Source organism: Artibeus jamaicensis, unplaced genomic scaffold (genome assembly GCF_021234435.1).
Source record: "Artibeus jamaicensis isolate MK-2021 breed Jamaican fruit bat unplaced genomic scaffold, CSHL_Jam_final contig_718, whole genome shotgun sequence".
In the NCBI taxonomy this organism is placed as follows: Eukaryota; Metazoa; Chordata; class Mammalia; order Chiroptera; family Phyllostomidae; genus Artibeus; species Artibeus jamaicensis.
The window spans coordinates 2,083,488-2,098,710 of record NW_026521936.1 but is presented as its reverse complement, the minus strand read 5'-3'; the positions used below and the strand labels follow the sequence as shown (position 1 = coordinate 2,098,710).

The 15,223-nt window shown below is 53.8% G+C and overlaps 1 protein-coding gene across 1 annotated transcript in view; it reads right to left on the bottom strand.

Annotated features, from left to right (window-relative positions):
- CNTNAP2 (contactin associated protein 2) overlaps positions 1 to 15,223 on the bottom strand; it is a 1,645,556-nt gene that overhangs the window by 26,554 nt on the left and 1,603,779 nt on the right. The window contains exon 22 of the mRNA XM_053671916.1: positions 890 to 1,129. Coding sequence (XP_053527891.1) covers positions 890 to 1,129 — 240 coding nt within the window. The remainder of the gene's footprint in view (positions 1 to 889; positions 1,130 to 15,223) is intronic.

Here is a 15,223-nt window from a genome sequence, read left to right as displayed (position 1 = left end):
GAGAACCACTGCACTAGGTCAGGGCTTTCCAACTATAACGTGTGCATGGTCGGCAGCCTGGGAGTCTGGCTAGAAGGCAGACGCCCACTCGGTGGGTCTGGGGTAAGGGCCGGAGAGTCTGCGTTTCCAACCAGAGGCCGTGATGCAGTTCTTCCCAATGCCCTCCGTTCCGACCCGGGCTAAGCAGCGCTCACCCCCACCCTCTCTGTCCTGTCCCGACGCTCACTCAGGTAACGCACGATTCACAGCGAGCGGCCGCGTTCCCCGTGTACACAGTTGTGTTTCTGACTGTCTGACGGCGAAGACCCTTCTACCCTCACACAGGAGATCATCTGAAAACGACGGGACTTGCGAAGCAGCATTCAGAACGATACACTCAGGCTCACAGAATCCAGGGTGCACGCACTCAGGTGGGGACCTGCGTAGAACCCCCGGAGTCTGCATGAAGATAATTTTAAACTGAGGACATCTGCGATCCAGCAGATGCAGAAAGAAATCTCTCTGGAGCTTCGTCCCCTGACTGAAAGTTGGAACTTCTGGGAAACGAGGCTGCCACACAACCCCCCCCCCCCCAAGCGGCTTTCGTTCCCAGGAGGGAGGCCGAGAGTGAATGACCGTGGGTCCCTGTGCAGGGCAGTTCACGGCCGGCAGCAGGCAGACAGCGGCCTCACACGGGCGTGGACATGCGGTACCACACACGGCATCGCTCCTCCGTTCTTCTAGAACCCCCACCCCGTCCCAGCCCTCGAAGCCCCATCTCCTCTCCCCTGCTAACTGAGGTGTGTGAACCTCCGCCTTGACTCGTTTGCTAGGCCACTTCTGAAGGAACCTCCATGTGCTGCCATTCACCCCACTTCACGGGTGAAGAGACTGAGGCTAACGACTGTACCTGAGTCCAGGTGGTCCAGGTGCCAGGGGTCGGTGGCAGACGACATGGGCGAGAGGGTGAGCGGGGAGGCCCCGCAGTTGGACTCCAGCAGCACGCCCTGGACGCGCACCTGCGCGGAGGCCTGCGTCTGCCGCAGGGCCGCCTTGAGCGGGGCGATGCGGTTGAACTGCACGCGCGACAGGCAGCCGGTGAAGCCCGGGGTGTTGTACTTGTGGATCTCCGGGTCGATCTCCCCCGTTTCTGAAAGACAAGGGCAGAGGACGTGAGAATCTCATCGCACTCGCTACATTCCAGCTGCAAAAGGCACTGGTGCCTGGATGCTTGGGTCCCAGTCTTACTCCTGGGTCTCAGGGTTATATGTTACGTCCTTTCAGATGAGATACTAATGACGTGATGAGGCTCAGGGCTAATGACTGCACTTTAAAAAGACCTTCTGTGTGACCAGAGAGCCGGGTAGGCCGAGAAGAACAGACTGCATTTGTTAAAATAACACGCACTCAGAATTACCTTCCGGATACTCGAGACATTGTGCAGAGCAACGACAGCCTTGGTTCTGACTGAGTTTTGTTTCTGTGGTCGGTGCCCCTCTTACAGGCACTGAGCAAGCCCCCCTCCAGCCCTCCCGTACCCCTTGTGTGTCTCTTTCTTATCTTCTTCTTTAGAATTTGTAATTTGAAAATAAAAGAAAAAAGAAGAGTTCCTACATCCTGCATGGGGCATTCCCTTCTCTTCCAAATCCAACCCCCTTGACATCCTGGGGTTGACAGAATCCCAGCCAGAACCTGACAGGTGCTTTGGAAGTCAGGACAGGTGACCAACTTGATCACAAACCTACACACGCATTTAAGAGTCTCCGCCATCTCCCGACCCGGAAGCCCAACCTCTTCCTACACCGACACCCAGATCAGCAGTGAGCAGATGCGGTTACAATGCACCGTTTTACCCGGCGTGACTGCTCACTGCCACATCAGGAGAAGCACGTGTCGTCCCGGCCTTCTACCCGAGTCCTAGACCCTCCCCAGCAGAGTGGACATTGAAGGAGCCCTGAGCTTTCTGACCAGCGGTTCTCACAGTGTGGCCCCTGGGGCTGCAGCACTGGGGCCACTGAGGGTCTCTAGCCAGACGCTTGGAGGGTGGCCCGGCTGTCTGTGCAGTTTTACAAGCCCTCCTCTAGACTCTGAGGCTGCCAGGGCCCGAGAACCGTGGACAACCCAGGCAATACCCGTGCGGTACCGCAAACCTAGGTGAGGGGCCAATGGCACTTTAGCAATTTGTATTCTGGATGAGAGATTGTGCTACCACAATGATCACTTTTTAAATACAAGGACAGGAATGTGGCACATTTACCCTTGTACTTGAACTGTGAGTAACAAAGACTGGAACCAGAACGCTAACCACTTCTTTAAAAAGTGGACTTCGAGCCCTGGCTGGTGTGGCTCAGTGGATTGAGCACCGGCCTGCAAACCAAAGGGCATCACTGGTTCGATTCCCAGTCAGGGCACGTGCCTAGGTTGCAGACCAGATCCCCCCACTTAGGGGGCACAGAAGAGGCAACCACACATTGATGCTCCTCTCCTTCTCTTTCTCCCCCCTTTCTGCAGGTGATGTTTCTCATTGGGGAATGGACACAGGTGAAGTAGCCTTGTATAAAAATTAACTCCCCGTTAATTAAGGAATAACTCAGTAGAGAAGGGAGATCTTGGGGGGCAGACAAAGTGGACTCATATCATCACATCAACAAGTCGGTTTGAGGACCGGCTTGTACTAGTCCACGCAAATTTCGATGAACAGGAGAGACGTGAAAACAGGGACAAGAAGACTGGTAACTCTGGGAGTTCAAACAGGGTCTTAGGTATGTAAAGACATGGGAGCGAATGATTCCCCATACGCTGTCCTGCAGTGCATTTCAGTCTGTGACTCTGGCTACAGCTGTGCCCCCGAGGACAGAAGGCAGACCGAGCCTGAGGTTCCTTCGATGACCAGGGAGTGGCTCTGGTCCCCCTGGCACCGGTGCTGGCGCATTCCCCTCGGTCATGCTTGCTTTCTCCCCCGCAACGGCAGGCCACTCATGGACTCATCCTTTGTCTCCTTGTCTAATATCCGAACTACTGGCTCTAGGGTCACCAGCTTGCCTTCCACACAAAGTTTGGATATCTGCTCTCCACTCCTCCCTCCCTTGGAACACCCTCTGACCGAGGCTCGAGCTGACCCTGTCCCCGGGCGGAAGGGACACCTCGCCTCCCTGCCCTCTGCACTGGCTGTCTGTCTTCGCCTGTGGTCGGGGCACGGGCCCCAGTGGCCACCGGGTGGCAGAAAACTGGGGGCCACCTCAGCTCCATCAGCTGCTTATGCCCCACACAGAGGGCTCTTCTCAGCCTGTCCAGCCCTGGAGCAGAGTCTCCAGAAAAAAGGTTCCGGGGGCTGGTGGCTCCTGCCATCTGGTGGGACTTCAGTTCCATTCGGTTCCTTGCAGTTCAAGTTGATTCGATTCGATTCGATTCGATTCAATTCAATTCAGTTCACTGACTACCTCGCAGGAGCAGCAGGAAGACACGTGTCGGATTGAGCCCAAGCAGCTCACAGCCTGGCTGGGGAAACGAGCTCGCCAACCGGCAAGTGAACCCGAACACCAGCTGTAGAATAACAAGAGGTAACATTTGTTGAACCCTCCAAACGTGCTAGATGCCTTATACGCATTAGACATTTAATTCCCGGTGCAGGCCCGTGGAGCAGGGAATGCCGTTATTCCTACGCAACGCACGAGGAAACCAGGCCTATGGCTACGCTCCCTCTGCTGCCAAGGCCAGGCCGCCGGACCCCGGGTCTCCGAGTCGCTGCGGTTTTCCGAGCTGAGGACAGACCTCGTGCTGGTGAAATGATCAGAGACGACAGTAAACCAGGGGAGCAGGTCTGTGGGGTGCGAAGGGCACGTCGGGGCAGCCCCACTGGAACTGGGGCTGACGGTGCTTCCTGCCCATCTGACAGGAGGTTCAGTGGGCAGAATGATGCTGCTAAGTCCGGGCGCTCTGCTCAGTGTAGGTCTCTAGAACCTACTGCTCTGGAGCATTCGAGTCTTTATGCTCTGACCGAGGACCCCCGTTCCCTGCCCCCCAGCCCCCAGTAGGTAACCACCGTTCTCCCCTCTGCTTCTGGGTTTGACTGTTTTAAATTCCTGATATTCGCAGGATCGTGTATTATTTGTTCTCCTGGGTCTGGCTTCTTTTACTCCGCATAATGTCCTCCAAGTTCACTGCTATTGTAGCCAATGGCAGGATTCCCTCCCTTCTTTAAGGCTTCATAACATTCCACTGCACGTGTGTATACTATGCAGGCTTTTATCCACCCATCCGTGGGTGACATGTTAGGCTGTTTCCATGTTTCTCTGCCATGAATAACGAATGCCGCAGTGAAGCAGGAGTGCAAATCTCTCTGAGATCCTGATTTCAATCCTTTGGGGCGTATGCTCAGAAGTGAGGTCACTGGGTCATATGTGATTCTAGTTTTTTAAATCCTCACCTGAGGATTTACATTCATTTGTTTTACAGAGATAGAAAGGGGGGAGAGAGAGAGGAACATCAGGTGGTTGCCTCCCATATACACCCCGACCAGGAACTGGTCCACACCCAGGTATGTGCCCTCACTGGGAATTGAACCTGCAGCTTTCTGGTGTACCAGACGATGGTCCAACCATGTGAGTCTCCCCGCAAGGGCGGTTCTGTCTTTAATCTTGTGAAGGCTCCCCGTCCTGTTCTCCACAGCGCTGCCGCATTCCACATTCCCACCTGCCTCTCCATATCCTCACTGCTTGCTGTCTGTGACAGAACCAGGCTTCGAGGGTGAAAGGACAAAGAACTCCGGGTTGAACTTCATATGAGGTTTGCTACCTCCTGGGACCAGTGGGAGTCTGAAGGGGTCAGAGCTCAGGCCAGGCAGGGAAGGGCCTTGAACTCCACGTTAAGACGTCTGCACTTCAGCACGAAACCTGAAGATGGTCGCTCTGCGGAGGGCTGTGATGGAAACTGATGAGGAGGGTAACGCTCGTTAGTAGCGGATCTCATTAACGTGCAGCGCCCACGACCTCTCTGGGCTGAGAAGGGGTCTGCTGGGCCGAGGCAGGGCCACACCCCTGACGGGACAGCGCCTTCTTCGTTTCTCACTGGCATCTGCTGCCCTTCGCTGACCCCTGACACAATTACAGCGAATCCGGTTTGGTTCTGTCTCCCCCGCTGGAGACTTGGGTGGACACCTTCTGACTCGTTTCAAGGCGAGGTCCTCACTCCTTAAAGAGCTGCCTCCCCTGAGTGTCCCCCTGTGAGCTGACCCCCAGGGAGGGATAACAGACAAGGCAGACGGCTGGAGGGAGCCCCAGGGTGGGGGTGTCCGATGGTGCGTCCAGGACCAGAGGAGCCGTGGGACAGAGCAGGGGCCAGGCCGGTCGGGGCCGTGAGCCCCGGTGGAAACGTCAGCTAACCGGGCCGAGGCGTGGCCTGGGCTGCGGGGACACGGCTCCATTCTCTCAGAGGCACCTTTCCTCTGCTCACTCTCGCCTCTAGCTTTCGCCTTCCTGTGCTTTCTGTCTATTGGAGAAAGTCCCATTTTGTCAACTGCGGCTCCTTTCCTGAGGGGTGACAGGGTCACAAACGCCAGGGTTCTGGCGCCCCGGAGACCAGAAGCCGTATTTCCAAATCTGGGTAGTGCCGCAAAGCTGGCTGACATGCCTCCAGGGATCGCGGGCTGAGACCCACACGGGGGCAGGGCAAGACTGCCATCGGTGCTCTTGGTCCTCCTGGTCCTGATGGGTCCAGCTCTGGGCCACACGGTGCCGAGAACATTGACAGCGTCTTAGGAGCCGAGGCTGGTGCGCGTGCGAGGCACGTGCTAATCGCTTGTGCGTGAAGTCTCCTGACAGCTCTCCTGACGGGATCACACCCACCGCACGGGACCGAGGCTTTGCCAGTGGGTGTTTACCTTTCACATTATGAAAACTATGGAATGTTTTGTATTTTTCTCAATTTCTGTCTGAACAATGGGCTGTATTGTATAGTTTCCCTATTTATTTGCATTTTGGGCATTTGCCATTGGGACTCTTTCTAGAAATGGCATAGTGAGGGTTTTTAAAAATAAAAACAATTTAATGGCTGTTAGAGATTGCCTTAGGACCACGTCCCCCAGTGACTGACCCCACAACGCGGTGTTCAGAGATGCCGCGAGCTGGTGTCGGAGTTCACCCCTTACAGCCCAGAAAGTTCTGTCAATAAAGGTCCTTAAGAACTCCAAGTAGCATAGGCAATAGATAGAAAATAGATAGGGGGGAGGGTAAGAATAGTAGGGGAAATATAGAATCTAAAGAACTTGAGACACGTGTTCATGAACTAAAGGGGGTAGAATGGTGGGGGAGGGGTATGCAGGGTGGAGGGGAATGGAGGGGGGGAAACAGAACAAATGTAATGGCATAATCAATAAAAAAGTTAAAAAAATAAAAAAACTCCTAACAAGTGATCGATGGTGAGGCTATCACTTCAGTGCCTTTGAGCTGCTACGAGTTAGTTATGCTAATCGACTGGGCCGGCCTCACACTGGGATGAAATACTGGCGGACGGTTTACTCTGAGAAGCTCCTTTCTGCAGGGAGGCGTCTGGGCCGCATTGTCAGCAGGTGGAGACCTGCTCTAAAGAACGCAGACCCTGGAAGTTCGGTGCAGTTGCAGCACGGACATCAAGTCCTCAGGCTGCAGTTGGGACTTCCGTGTCCGAGAGCGCTGGGAGGAGGGTTACAGAACGCAGCCCACTCGAAATGCTGACAGGAAATGCTTGTGACAGCACCCTTCAGGAGAATGCAGCGATTACTTGGAGGATGCATTAGCACACTCTCCCTGTCCTTATTAGCTCCCGAATGGCGAGGGGCAGCAGGGCGGGCGTGAGAGATGGAGGGAGAAAAGGGCTTCTGAACCGGAAACTCGGGGGAGCAGAGCCAGCGAGTGGCTGGGGACAGAACTGGTCTCGGGGCCCCGGGCCTGGCTGAGCCCCTCCTCAGAACCCGGGCAAACCCAGGTGCCGACTCCTCAGAGGCGTTTTCTCCTTTCCCTCTGAGACCATCTAACTCATCTACGCGTCCTTCTCGTGTGTCTCATGGTATCCACTCATCAGCTGATTTTTATTATGTTCTCCATTTATTAAGAGTTTTCTATCAATACTTGTTTTGGGGGGGTGATATTATGAAAGATGAAATAAACTTAATGTTTTACTTTTTTGAAAAAAGAGCCAAACGGTCCTAGCATGTTAATGAGACTTTGAATGCCAGTGGTGAAGACTCTGATGAGGATCCGCTGGGCCAGGGGCCGGGCAGAGCTCACCTTTGCTCTGCAGAGACTGCGGGTCCAACTGGCCCCTGAGCACTGTCCTCCCCTCTGTCCCTTCCCTCTCCTGTTGGGAAGAGCACGTCCCAGCGGGGACACAGCGGACGGTTTAGGAAGTTCACAGGCTGGACGTCCCCTACCATCCATCGCAGGGTGAGAAGGTGGTGCCTCAGTTCTCCGTCAGCCTTTCGAAGGCTCCGCTGGGGACTGGACTGTCTCCGCGCCACACCGACACCTGCCATTTGTTTTACCGGAGAGGGCAGACCCCAGGCCGTGATGCTTCGGCAGGCAAGAGTACTGAGTTTCATAGTACTTCATACCATACACATACATACCGGTCTGGCACAAATAACGCCCCTCTTCTTTACTGAATAAAAATCTCGTATTATAAAATCATAAGCATGTAATTCTGTAGTAGAACAACATCACACTCAAGCATACCATATGGCATTTTAGGTGAAATGTTCAACTTCCTGTCCATCCTGTACGAGACATTCATGTACCCGACCAGCCACACCCAATGGCGTTACTTCCTCTGGACCCTGAATAATTACCCCTAAACTTATTGCAATAGCAAGAGATCCTGGTATTTCGCTTTATGGCCACAATGCAAAATTTCCTCTTAACATCGATGTCTTCCTTTTAACATATGTAAAACATGTGTAAGTAAAAATAGTGAGTCCATTGAAAGAAAAACATTAGTAAGTAAAGGAGTAACCAGAAATGGCAAAACTCGTGCCGCCGGCCCTTCACCGGGGAGCGGAGCTGCGGAAGAACTTGGTGCCCCACCTCCGTGCCTGGCACAGGGACTTCCACCTTCCTCCCTCTCCTCACACTTAGTCCCCGGTTACCCATCATTTCAGAACATCAGGGGCCCCCAGTCCTTCAAAACGAGGGCTCCGCGCTCCCTCCCTGATGCTACTGCTGACTCTACCTGGACAGGTGTGCTCACTGCCTCTCCATTTGGGCGGGAAACCCGACTGCGCCCCTGAGAACAGAGCCCCGATGTCCCTCACCTTTGTGCTCCCTGATGTGTCTACAGTAGCGCCCGACACAAAGTGACACTCCAGTGACTGCAGGCTCAACTGTCCCTGAGGCCGTAGGGCACAGTCTGCCAGGGTCCGGTCGTGTGGGACGGGACCGAGCACCGTGCCACAAGGTTCCCGTGTGGGTGGGTCCCAGAATTTATTATTCCCAGAAGAAGTGCATGAGAAGTGATCGTCACTCACAGGTACCACCCTTCCCAAACACAGTAACAAAAAGGCTGCGCATTAAGCTGAAACAGCAAAATAAAACCCAAGTAAACCTCACCCCTCAATTCTAACGGGATCGCATGATAAACAGGAGGCGGGGAACTGAAATGCGGACTATGGACTCAGGGTCGCGCCCGGCCACCAGAGGCTGAATTCTCTGGTCAGCGACGTCTTCCTGACCAGCTGCCTTTCAGAAGATGCACCAGTGGAATTAAATTGTATTCATAACCGATGTGTGAATTGTTTGTCACATTCTAGTAATCCTTCGCTGTATTTATTGAATGCTTTTCTCTGGCATGGAGGAAGGCAGGACTAAAACATTCAGGTGTCATTCAAAACAGCCCTTGACCTACGACCTTTGCGAACTCAATTACAAAGAGGTGATATGCTGGGGGGGGGGAACAGAATCTTCTTTTCCTCCCTCCCATGTTGAGGTCTCTGTAAATTTTTTTCTAAGGGTTGAGAAAATAAAATTGAATTTTTTCAGAAACAGCAATAAAAAGAAATGTCTTACTATGAAGATGCTAGTCTACTACACAATTTTGAGACAACAGGAAGTATTACATTTTTATTTGTGTAAACTTATTGCAGTGCCTGAACATTTGGGGGACACATATGTAGGTTGAGGTTGTCATTCTCGCCCCTAAAGTCTAGTCTGAAACTGCAGACTTACTAAGGTTTCTGGTTAATATAATGCAGTTGAGCAAAGGGGACGAGAGGGCCCCTCTCATGTTCCCAAACACATTTGGCATCACACAGGAACACACGTCTGAAGGTGAGTTCTCCATTTTTTCCCCGAGTGTTCCCAGCTGTCAGTCACAAGACAGAGAGCCCGGGGCCCCTTTTCTGTAGCCTCAGGGGCCCCACTACACAGTGTGGCTTTTCGGGGTTGAGAGTAACAGGCTCTGAAAGTGACAGGACCTTTCAGAAAAACGGCCTCAGCTGTCAGTCATCCCGCAGAGCTGGGCGCTGAGATTCTCTTTGTTGGGAACGCAGGTCTGGGTTTACCGCTCAGTCTTTGTACATCCAAGCTACGAGTCCCGGCTCATTGCCACTGCAGCACAGGGCACTGATGTGCAGTCTGAATCCCCCAGGAAATCTAAACACACAGGCTGCTTCTCATTCACTGCCGTTCACCCAACTTTTGCCTAACTTGAGGCATCAGAAGTAAAAAATTATCAGCATCTTACGTATAAAATGTCCAAAGGAAAATGTAGTGCAGAATGACCTCTCTCTCTGTGTGCCCTGCTTTGGCTAAAACTTTTTTGTAGTTAAATTTATTGGGGTGACTTTTCTTAGGCTTAGGAAATTCCTATAGTGAACACTATAAGGAGAGCGAGTTTAAGCTTTGAAGTTTTTTCCTTACTTCCTCTGCAAGCTGTCCCAGCCACGCCCAGCCCCTGCTGATTTGCAGCCAGCTCCCTGGGCAGCGGGGCTTTGGGGACAGCAGAGGGTGCTGACCTCACCCAGGTCAGCGGCAGCACAATGCAGGGCAGGCTGGGAAAAGTGTGTTAATGAATTTTTGCGTTTCCAGATGTCAACTCAAATGATTCAGTACAATAAAGAGTGGTTTCCTTCCTTTGTTCTTGCTTGTGTTTTAACTCCTATGCTGGAGGCCTCTCAAGTTGTCTTACTCAAGAGAAAGAGATCCTCTGAGGACCGAGGCAGACATTAAAGCATCAGGACCCGGGCGACTGAGTGATGCCGGGCTTGAGTGATGAGACCTGACTGGCTTGCAGAGAGAGAGGGGGCGCTTCCAGAAAGCGGGTGGGGAGTTCTCCCGGTTTGCTCTGCATGTTATGTCATTAACCTCGGATAGAATTCAAATCTTGGGGCCCCGATCTGTGAAATGATGTTCGGGAGAGAAAGTGCTTTGAGGCCGAACCTGAAACCGAGCAGGGCATCGCATGGATTCCAGCGTTACAAATATACTCGCCCAACGCCACAAAGGAAGGGGCCCAGATGTGGCCGCAGGCCGTGGGTCTACAGTGTGCTTCTTCCCACGACCCCTTGTCTCTGCCCTACCTCTAAAACCCACTCACCATTTTCAGGTTGGAAGGACAGACCACTGGGTCGGGGGGACGGACAGAGGCTACCTACATTTCAGGGAAGCGTGTTACTAGGTCTCTCACGGCACTTTGGTGGGGAAGGCAGGTGTGTTGGGCTCACGATAGTAAGGGTGGCGTTTCAAAGGTAGGATTATAACGAGATGAACCGTGGGCAGAAATCGATCAAAGACTGCAAACTGGCTTCAGGGATGAAGGTTACTGCATGACTCCAGGCTGATGTTTTATGCTTCACGATCGGGATAAGGACATCAGTGTCATGTTGACCACCGACATGTCACGGCATTTCGGAGACAGGGGTGGTTCTGTGTGGGATGACAGGGTCGTGAGCCAAAGGGACTCTGAGAGGCTGAAAGGACAGCCTGGATCTAACTAGAACAGTTGAGCAGAAACAAACACCTAATTTCTGTCACTGACAATACTGCCCACCTCCTCCCACCCCCAAAACCACCTTCAATGCCGAGTTGTATAGAGCACACCTCCTAGCGGCCAGCACCCTCCTCCCCAACCCTCCAGCCCACGTAGGACGAGGGTATTTTAATTGCCAGTGAGTTTGGGAGTTTGGAGTGGGACGCGGTGGGGACAAGGAAAGAAAGGATGAGGCCCAGCATCTCATCCTGGAGGTGTGGTTTCTGAGACTGTCTCCTAGTGGTCGGAATGAGCCCAGGCAGGCATTCAGTTCAGGACAGAAGGACAGAAGGACAGAGCCTTCAGGACTGGCAGCAATAATAAACCAGGGTGCACAGAGCCAATGGCCACCACGCCTGAAACTGTCACAAGACAGAGTCAAAGAACCGCAAACGCTCACTAATCGATGTTCAGAAAATGCACGGCACCGACGCTCTGCCCCCTGCTCAGCATCCCTGGTGGCAGCAGGAGGGTCAGCGGACGAAGCACAGAGAGGAGGGAGGGCAAAGCCAACCCCTCCCGCGTCTGTCCCTCAGTCCCCTAACCCCGTGCCCTGTGTGAGTCACCAGGGGGTGAAAGGGCTGTTGGTTTTCACTCCCCTTTTAACGAAGGACCAGGGACTCTCTGGGGCGTGTTTTCGTGGGAACCTGCGGTTTCAGCTCCGAGGGCGCTGGCTGCGGGCTGCTCTTCCCAGCCGGGCGCAGTGTCTAGGCCGGTCATTATCTCTGCCCTCCCGGCTGCCTGCACGCGTCCCCCGCGGGTCCGTCTCCACTTCGGAAGGTGCGAATTACAGTGGCGGCAGCCCCCGGGAGAAAGCGCATTTTCTGGAACGAGCTGGTAGTCATCTTCTCTTGGTGTCAAGCTGTGTGCTTTGTTTCAGAGAGAACTGAAGCCTCAAATATTTGATGGGACAGTGGCATTAATCTCTCTTCTAAAATATGTTATTGCGAATCCTATTGGGAAAGTAAGTCTGCCTGGAAAAGTTGTTTTTCTGGGTGACTGAGGATCAAGCTCTCTCGGCCGGAGCACACTTCACACTGCGTGTCTGGAAGGCCGTCTCCAGCACACGGGACCCCGACGAGGCCGCGCTCTGGCTTTCACAGGCCCTGCGTTCGCCCCCGAGGGCCTTTTCCTCCGTAACAAACAAACGGGATCTTCTAGGACTGCAGACGAGAATGTTACGGTGTTGAAACACTTTCTGCCACCTAAAAGCTCACTTTTTTCCCTTCTGGTTTTAAAGGAAACTGAAACACGTTTAGGTCTCTAAAGGTGGGAGCCCCAGTGCCTGGGGCTCCCCGTGGATGTGGCCCTGCAGGACACGCGGGGTGACTTTTCCTGATGGCCTGCGCTTGACGGGGAACATCACTTTGTTGCGCTGGGGAGACAGCTGCCACGTGGGTCTGGGTTTTGCCTTTTGAACAAGGGTCTGGACCCTCCGCCCCTTTCCCGTCTGGTAAAGGTGGAGTCAAGGCCGTGCTCCTGCTCCGCGTGACCTGGCCGCCCTTCTGTGCAAGTGACCGGAGTCCTGGCCTTCCCAAAAGTTGTCTCGGTCTCCTCCGGTGTTTTAAAATTTGTGAGCGCCTTTAAAATAAAAGAGCCGTCTTCTTCAAAAGATGGTGTTTCTTTAGCTGTGATGCTACCTACTGTTTGTACACTTTCTTCTTAATGTTTGATTTTGGGGTAAAATTCCATGAAAAAAATGTGCTTTTCATTTTAGAGCAAGATTGAGATGATGGTCTCACACAGATGAACTTTCTCAGGGAATCTTCCCTCCCTCATCCTCCCTCCCTCCCTCCCTCCCTCCCTCCCTCCCTCCCTCCCTCCCTCCCTCCCTCCCTCCCTCCCCCCTCCCAGGATTTACTGAATGAGCACTGTATACTAGGAGGTGGAAATCTGGTACCGAGAGAGTCCCTACCTTCAAGGACTATAATTTAATGTTACACGACACGGTATATTCTGACAGCAGGCAGGACAGTGACAGTATCTGTTGCCTGAATGAACGAATGAACAAGTGAAAGACGAAAGGCCCACGTCTTGCCGGTGAGCTCGCAAGCCAGCTGAGCAACGAGCAAACATGATGCCTTCTCCTGGGGAAAGCCCGCGGCTCCGCAGTCACCTTTCACTGAGCGTGGGGGCAGGGACGGGAGAGAGGGAGCCGCTGCGGCAGACAGGCCAACCGGGGAGGCCACTGCTGGGGTGACACCTGGGTCCTGAATCAGCTGCCAGGAAGCCACGCCCTCACTCACCTGCGGGAACGCACTGGAGGCTCATGGCACAGTACCTACAAGAGCTGGAGGAGGGAGACACCTGCGGGTGTGCCCTGGCTCCCCCACAGGCTGAAGCTGGGGGCTGGCGTGAGGGCGGGTCCCACTGCCCACGTGGCGACTGGGTGGCTTTCTAGCTTCCTGGGAGCGGCTCTGCATTCAATGTGGCAGGTGAGCACAAAGAGTCTCCTGCCTGTGGGACCGGGCGAGGGGCTCGGTAGCCCCGCAGCCCACGCACAGCCCCAGTGCTGGAGGGGAACAGTGGGGCCATGACCTTCAGGAACCCACAGCAGGACAGTCCCCCAAACTGTAGCACCTCAGCATATACAAGTGTGGCCACCAGAGCAGACCTGGCACCAGAGCAAAGGCCCGTGAGGACCCTGCTGTGGGCCGAGTCGGGCTCTCCAAAGACCCCTGGTACCCGTGAACAGGACCGTATTCGGAAACAAAGTCTTTGCTCCTGTGGTGACTTCAGTTGAGGTCACATCTGACCAGGGTGGGCCCTACTCCAGTGACTGGTGTCCTTAGGAGAAGAGGAGAAGAGACACACAGAGGGGACACCCTGGGAAGACGGAGGCAGAGGTGACAGACTGATGCCACCACAGCCAAGGGACACCGAGCATCCCAACTGCCAGAGGCCAGGAGAGCAGATTCTCCCCCTGGGTTCCCAGGGCACCAAACCTGCCGACACCTTTCCTCTACCGTAAGAAGAGCTTGCAGGCCCGGAAAGTTTAACCTGACTGTGACCTTGCCCAGATGAGCCTGGGGCCCTGTGTTCAGTTCGGAGCAGGTGGCCGGGAGCAGTCTCCTGCTATCTGTTTGCAGCGGAGCCCCTCCTGTGCTTCACGCTGCAGGAGGAGTCCCCTCTCTGTCCCTCTGCCCGGGGCTGCTGGGCACAGTCCTCGCAGCCGCCTCGGAGGAGTCCCGTGGGTTTTCCCGGAGGCTCCTGAAACACAGGTCGCCCTTTCTACAGAGTCCTTCTGCTGAGAAATTTTATTGTGTTTTTCACACCAGGAGAAAAGTCCTCAGTGAAGGAGCAAACTACAAATGTTTAAAGTAATGACAACTCTGAAGGTCTTGTGCCCGCACCCGAGTATCGTAAACAACAGGCATAAAGTCAACAACGGAGACGCTTTCCTACGTACACCCCGGGCTACACCCCGGGGCAGTGAGAGGCATTTTCTCTGCAGACAGTTTAGACTTTAGTTTTAGACAGAGGAAAAAGGAGGGAGAGAAAGAGGGAGAGACATCGATGTGAGGGAGGAACACTGATAGGTTGTCTCTCATACATGCCCAGCCCAGGACCGAACCTGAAACCCAGACAAGCACCCTGCCTGGGAATTGAACCGGCGACGCCCAACGCCGAGCCACAGTGGTCAGGGCTCTTTGGACAGTTTAGATAGTGGAACTCTGTCAAAACTCATACAGCAAAAAGACAACTTGAGACACCCCCCAAAAATACCCCTGTGGGTTGAGCAATTTGATGCCGTCCTAGGAAATAATTTTCTGAATGGCCTTCCAAAAGAAAAGACAAACTTTCCTCAAAGGAAACTTTCAGAGGATTACTCAAATATCCCGTCTCTCTAGCAATTCAACTAACTGCCTGCACCTTCAAATTCTGAATTCGGACGTGACCCCTCCGTAGGTGAAGGGCACGCACACAGAACCCATGTCACATACAAGTCCCTGCGAATGTAAGATCGGAATCGCCAGACCGTCCTACAAAAACCCAAGCACTGCCTTCCAGCTCAGCATAGGAAAGGCATCTGCATGGAGGTGTCCTTACTTAAGAAGGGAGGCGTCGCCCGCGCTGCAGCCGGAGAGAGAGTTCTAGAAGAGCGAGGGCCCTCAGTATTCTCCTCCTCCCGCACCGACCGGCTAACACAGGGGAACTGCGGAGATCACAGAGGCTGACATCTAGAGAGCATGTTTTATGCCCCAAGCAGAGCAATTTACATGCATTACCGCCTTTAATCCTTGTCACCCTC